Genomic DNA, 7,058 nt, shown 5'->3' with positions numbered 1-7,058 from the left:
TATAGAAATAGGCATTAGAAATGAAAATGTGTGATATTTTAAAAATGGATGCGACTTATGTAAATAAAGTCAAAATTTCCCGTCATTGGAGTGAACATTTAAAAGTATATTACTTTGAAACTTACTTGTAGTTTCTCCATCATCCCAGAAAAGGTCTCCTTTTGCTGTGTTATTTTCATCTAACGCTATTATAAGTCCTAGGGGATTCTTACGGCTGTTAAGGAAAATTAGGTGCATATATGATTAAAAATAAATATATTATAGTAAAAATCCTATAGATAAGTCCATTTCAACCTATTTTATAATAAATCTGTTTATATGTATTAATAATTTTAATATCAATTTTCTTATAAGAATATGGAAATAATTTATATACTTAGAAAATAAAGAAATAAATACAATACTGGATTTTTTGAAGTCTGAGACACCTACAAATTGAAACAGTGTAATATTTTAATTCAAAAAGAAAAATTAAATGTGTCCTATGAATGCTCAGTCCAACCTGTATAACCCTAAACTGCAAGGTATTAAGTCTACATCTCATGTGTAAAACAATGAAAAGTATAATATAAAATTAAAAAAAAGTTTAGCGGAATCTCCAACAACCTTAAAAAGGAAGCTAATTGCAACAGAGAAATGAGACATGTGATCGATCAATAAAATTATTTTTCTTATTTTTATATTACCCTAAAATGGTATCCCTCAGGCTGTACAGTCTAGGCAACTATTCTGTACAGAATATATTCCTTCTAGCAATCATTTACCAAAGTGTATGTTCCTCCTTTTCAGTACATTTCCAGAGTACAACCAATTTTTTAAAGCATAGTCATGAACAGTTACATTATGACAGTAGTCAATTCTAGAATGCCAAAATTATTAAATTACTAACGCACATTCATTCTCTCATTAATTTGTTCCCTCAACAAATACAGGAAATAGAGAACCTATTATGGGCTGGACACTGTTAAAGATTTGGGGGATAAAGCTGTAAAAGGTCAAGTCCCTGCTTTTATGGAGTTTATAGTCTAGGTGAGGAGGCATACTGCATATAAGAAAAAGTAAATAATATAATTTCAGATATTCTTAACATTATAAAGAAAATACAACAGGGTGAGGAATAGATAGAAACTATCTGTTGGGGTATTGCAGAATATAGAAAGGCATGTGAATTCAATATGACACCTTCTGTGCCCTTATACTCAGAATGAATGCTGCAAAATGAAGCATCAAAATTTTCAAGTTTCTTCTATTTTTCCAAATATTTCTGAGTTTTATTCTTACTGAACAACTTGGTTTCTCTCTTGCTCTTTACCAAACCCAAAATATCCACCTATTTTATCAACTTAAAGAAAAACATTTTAGCAGAAAGAATAACTTTGTGACTTATTTATGTATAGAAATTCAAGTATGTAAAAATCAGTACATTCTTTTCTCGATTATATTGCAAATATTAATATTTCATATTTTTATTAAGTATCAAAGATTATCTTCAATTCTGCATATTCTACAGAAAATATAAGTAAATTTTTGGTACAGGAAATGAATTTCTAATCTAATCATATTCATTAATTTAATCCAAGACATTTGTAACAATATGCATAATTTGATTCTTTTTATAACAATTATGGGTATAGTTAAGTATTACTTCTGTGTGTCAACATTCTTCTGGTGGTAAAGCTAAACATTAAACTCAGATTCTTAATAAAAATACAAAATATTAAAACTTGAATTTTATTGTAGATCTCAATTAACGATTTTCATTTTACCTTGCTGTTGTTGTTACATCTGGTTGTTGAATGGGGATGATATAACCTCCTCTAAGATGTAATCCTATTTTGTCTGCTGGAAGATACATATCAACACGTTGTTTTCGCCAAGGCCTTTTTGCACCCTAATATTTGGAAGATAAAAAGATTTTTTTATTGTTAGTGAAGACTTTAAACTCTATTTTACAAGAATTAAAATTTATACGTGGATAGCATGAATTGCTCATGTTAAAAATTGTTTCCATGTACCCAAAACTACATGGAAACAATTTTGATCATGAGCAATTCATGCTATCCACATGATATTAATATATTGTTTTCCAACTTTTAGAGAGTTTTTTTGCTTACTGAACAAATCAAAAGAAAATGTTTAATTTCTCAAAAATACAATCTACATAAAGAAATCTATTTCCTATCTATAATAATTAACAATATATTTAATTAGCTCCACTTTTTATTTTTTGTTTTGGGTGAAATTTAACCATGTCTTTAGAAAGGATTTTCTTAAAATCAGTTTCTATAAAAATAAAGGGTTTGCTTAGCAAATATAAGTGATATGCAAAATAATACTTTTAAAATAAATACTTCTCAAGATGTCTTGGTAAACAGAAAAAACAGATTATGTGTATGAATGTACATATCTTGACTTTCAAGGTTAAAATGAAAAGACTTTTCCAAATGTTTGGATATACCATACAAAAACAACATATAAGATTAGCTCAGTACTCAATTAATTCTTCTGTCAATAAGATTAATATGTAAAATTGGAAAAAGCATTAAAATAAGTTGCCATTTCTTCCTAAATTACTGCTGACCTTTTACTTTCACAATTTAAAAATGAATAATATATCTTTATACTAAAGAATGTAATTTCATATTAAAGTCTAGTTCCTGTGCAACAAAGAGTATACTTATGGAAATGTTTACACATTACTCAATTTGAAACTATTATTTTTATAATAGTGATAGAAATCCTAAAATAAATACGCCAAATGTTGGAGTTACGTTTCCATGTGCAAATGTTTAAAAATATACTTGCAAGTCCGTAAGTCTATTAAGGTTACTTACAGTTTCATAATCATACCAAGTAGCATCAGGGATATATGCACTCACTGTATCTGCTCCCTAAAATAAAACAAGATAATACATGTTTTTTTAATTTCAACCTTTAACATACAGCATCTTGTGAAATATTAAGTCATGTTTTTACAGTCAAGGGAAAAAGAACTTCCTCTATGTCGCTAAGCTCCATGTATTTCCTATAGATCATAAAGCTGTTTTACTGGCTTTAGACAATATCATAATGTAAAACATACAAAAAGCAAAGAGGCAAAGGTAAAATTTATTGACTTGGCAATTAAAATAATGCATCCGTGCAGGTTTATTTTTATAAACAACACAGTCATTGTGAGTGTGAACATATTTATTTCTCTATACCTCCATAGACACCTACTTTTAAAAAGTAGATAATAACCACATGTCACACTCCACAATTTTTCCAACATTTACGTATGATCACCTGGTTTTCAAGTTACCCTTTATTTATACTTTATTGTGGATTTGATTATACATAATTCTCTTTAAGCAATAAATTTATTAAAGTTGTAAAACGTACCTGTTTTAAAACAGGAGTAATAAGTAATGATGGGCCCCACAAAAACTCAGTGTCCTCAACCCAGCTGTTTGTATCCTCATAAAACCTAAGAACAATGACAATGGTTAATATATAATGAAAAAAAAAAGTCTATCCAAATTTCTTGGCCACTTTATCTTTCTAGTTTTTTTTTTTTCCGGGAAATATTATTAGCTTTAATTTTATTTATTCCATAGTCATTTGAATCTTTAGTTCTTATATCTTTTATGGTTCTCCTGAGACTCAAGAAGAAAGAGAGGAAAGAAAGAAGAGAGAAAGGAAGAAAAGGAGGAAGAAGGGAGGAAGGTAAGAAAGGAGAGAGGGACAAAGGAAGGAAAAAATAAAGGAAAGAAGGAAGGGAAAAAGGAAGGAAGAAACTAAGGAAGGAACAAAGGAAGGAGGGAAATTACCTTGTACTCAAAAAAATCTATCATAGAAGAAAAGGTGTTTTTATCTGTAATAAACAACTATTCTGTTTAATTATTTTTCTTTTGTAAGATAGGTTCACAAAGTACCCAAAATCTTTCATATTCTGCTTTCTTCTCTTTAAACTTCTTCATTATAAACTCCTGTTTTGACCTGGATATGAAAGGTTTGGAATGACCTTTAAGTCATTTCTTGAGGAAAAACCTTGCTTTGTTGAGTTGATGATATGCAAGGGTAAGCACAAATCACTTTTTTTGTAATTACCATAGTTCACTCTTGATCTATATTTAGATTATTTTCTCAATATTTACTTGATGTGTTTTCTATAATTCTATGCTTAATCTTTCTTACTGATATCATTTTCCTAACATATTTTACATATCTTTTTCCTTGTGGGTTCTATTAATTTTCCCATTTGTACCTTATTTTTGTCCAAGTCCCCAAATTAATTATAGTTACAACTATCATTATACAGCTCATCTAATCATTTATATAAATGGAAAAACAAGCAGCAGAATTCTACTTTATATCTTGATTTATTTCTCTTAATCTTTTCAATATACACCTGAATATACTTTAAAAGATATTATAATTATGTACGTAGTACTCACTCATGAAGAACTGGCCTTGCTACTGTTTCTCCAAACATATGGGCTTTATAAAACAGAGTATAGAGGAAAGGTAATAAGGTGTAGCGAATAGTTAAATAGTTCCTTGATGAAGTAACCAAAAGTGAATTCTGTCCAAAAAATGCAGGATCCTGATGCTGTGGAAAAGAAAGAGAAATTAAAATAAGAAAGCTAAAACATGAATGTAAGTTAAAATAGAAGCATTTTAGCTATTTTTAAAAAGAAAATTGTATACATTTTAGCTTATTTACAAAAAATTAAACATATCCCTATTTCATCATCAAGGTGCCTTAATATATCTAGTTTTTGTGTTTTCATTTGGTTATATGCTTTAATTAAACTTAATTTTGAAGTGGACATTTCAAGATATTTAAAACAACATAAAGTGTTGCTTTAAATACATGCACTTAGTAGAGATGACATGTTTTTTAACACAGTTGAGCTTTTCACATGTTAATTGTGGTAGAATGAATTATTGAACTATGAATTATTTTCGTGCTTCCTTGAACTCACAACGTTTGCCATGTGACTTGTGAGTCCCTACCAGTGAAGGTAAAGTGTGCCTTCCCACCTCTTGATTTTGAGCTCACCCATGCGACTTATTCTGGCCAATGGGATGTTAGTACACGTGACATATTCAAGTGAAGGCTTGAAATATACTAGCCTGAGGAATTGCTCTTTGCCTTGCCATTTCCATTATAAGAATAAGCCCAGGTGATCTGCTGGCTCAGGAACACAGGAAACAGAACTGCCGGGCCCACCTGCAGGCTCGTCCTATGAAGTACAGCCTCCCTTCTGACTTCATTCCAGATCAAGTGACTGCCTCATCCTAGGTGCACTGATGTGAGCAAGACTGTTTAGATCTCCTGCTTAGGGGTAACAAAATTAACTGAGGATTTCAGCCACCACCTGCCTGCATCCACCATTATGTTTACACTGAAGCCATGATCCCTTTGGGTCTCCCCGCCACTGAATGAGCTAGGTGAGAACACCATGCAGGCTCTTTCCTGGGAGATACAGGGAAGGTCAATGGCCAACTTTGCCATGAGGATTCCTCCCTGATCTGACTGAAACTTTGTTAGAACTGGACTGTGGTTTGAAGTTCTCCCTACCAAACTGCCTTTCTTCCCCATCATCCTCACCGGGTTCAGACATGAATTGTGGTCTGAAGGCTCTCCCCACTTTCTCATGCTCCCTCCCCTTCATCCTTCACGGGTACTTCACCAATAAATCTCTAACATATCTAACAATGTCTTATCTGCTTTTCAGAGAAGACGAATATAGAATGTAATGTAGTGTCAGAATACCCTATGAATAGAGGTTTCTTGAAAATATCATTTAGGTGGATTAGGAAGTAACTAAACTTTTATTTGTGCCTTTTAATTCTCTTCTATCATGCCTCCTGCCAAGCTGAGCTGAGTAGTTGTCCCTCTTCTCAAACAGAGTATCAGCCCCATATGCAACCAATGTGTGAATATAGAATGATTTCTTAATCAACATGCACTTAATTGCTTATCAAAATTTCACCATTCCCTCTAAAAAATATGTCCATGACATATGGAATTCCCAGTTATGGTAGAATAGCTCTATAGTCTCTTGTATGTCTACTCCTACTAGCTCAAATTTATGTTTTAAAAGTGACAGTTTTGTTCTTCACCGGTATGTTTATTCAACATTTATTTATTACAGAAAGACTCTGGACTCGAATTGCTTTGCCAATGTCTTTAATTTGTTGTCTTTCTTTAACAAAACAAAAGCTGGAAGTCCTTGATAGTATATATTTTATGAGAGAAAAGTTACTTGCAACTTACATTGGTAGAATCCAAGAATCCATACTCAAAAAGATTTGGCTCTAATTTAAAATACTGGTGATTTAACACACTATACAGTATATGCTTTAGGATTAAATAAAATATTGAGGTTGTGAATACTTTTTTTCCATGATTTCCTTATTTAACCTTTTTTATATGCAAAATAGAGATAAACCTTAAGAAGAGGACTTCTAACTATTCATTAAAAATCATTCTACAAACTTTCAGATCATATCTTTTATAAATTTAATATAAGTGCATTGTTAAAAATACATTTGTGTTTTATTTTAAAACATGGAGAACAAAATGCACTTACCTCATATTCATCGCCATTATGGTTTCTGGCGAATGGATAAAATGCCCCAAGTTGCATCCATCTTCTGCAAAGCTCTTCTGTGGTATCACCCACAAATCCACAGATATCTGCTCCAACCTAAATAACACATATATCTATTATTCATGATGTTAAGATTCTCAGATTTGCCTACATTTTATGCTTCAATTGATTATTTTGCATTATTTACTATCTGTTTGTTTAAATGTCTTTATATCATCTTCTTTATCTCAGTTTCTTTATTTTCCGTTTTTACTCCATCCTTGTCTCTAATTGCATTAGTTTACATACCCTTTCTTCATTGTCTCTTTAAATGTTTTCCTAGTGTCATGTTTTTAATTTTAATTTATTCTCTTTTGATCTAATCTTTCATTCAATGATAAGGATTATATTATTGTATTAATGTGTTGCTACTTAATACAAAACTCACATCCCTCGATTTGATTTTCCTATTTATAG

General features: G+C 30.9%; 1 protein-coding gene across 1 annotated transcript in view; it reads right to left on the bottom strand.

The window, feature by feature from the left end:
• The window catches only part of SI (sucrase-isomaltase (alpha-glucosidase)), a gene marked incomplete at its 3' end in the record, with an annotated part of 88,057 nt that overhangs the window by 28,004 nt on the left and 52,995 nt on the right, over positions 1–7,058 (bottom strand). The window contains exons 12-17 of the mRNA XM_012655338.1: positions 6,582–6,698; positions 4,437–4,591; positions 3,382–3,466; positions 2,835–2,891; positions 1,767–1,891; positions 97–214 (exon numbers count right to left, since the gene is read on the bottom strand). Of these exons, the coding sequence (XP_012510792.1) occupies positions 97–214; positions 1,767–1,891; positions 2,835–2,891; positions 3,382–3,466; positions 4,437–4,591; positions 6,582–6,698 (657 nt within the window). The remainder of the gene's footprint in view (positions 1–96; positions 215–1,766; positions 1,892–2,834; positions 2,892–3,381; positions 3,467–4,436; positions 4,592–6,581; positions 6,699–7,058) is intronic.

This window comes from Propithecus coquereli, unplaced genomic scaffold (assembly GCF_000956105.1).
Source record: "Propithecus coquereli isolate 6110/MARCELLA unplaced genomic scaffold, Pcoq_1.0 Scaffold472, whole genome shotgun sequence".
In the NCBI taxonomy this organism is placed as follows: Eukaryota; Metazoa; Chordata; class Mammalia; order Primates; family Indriidae; genus Propithecus; species Propithecus coquereli.
Note: the sequence above shows the minus strand (reverse complement) of the source record. Positions and strands in the feature narration are given on the sequence as shown.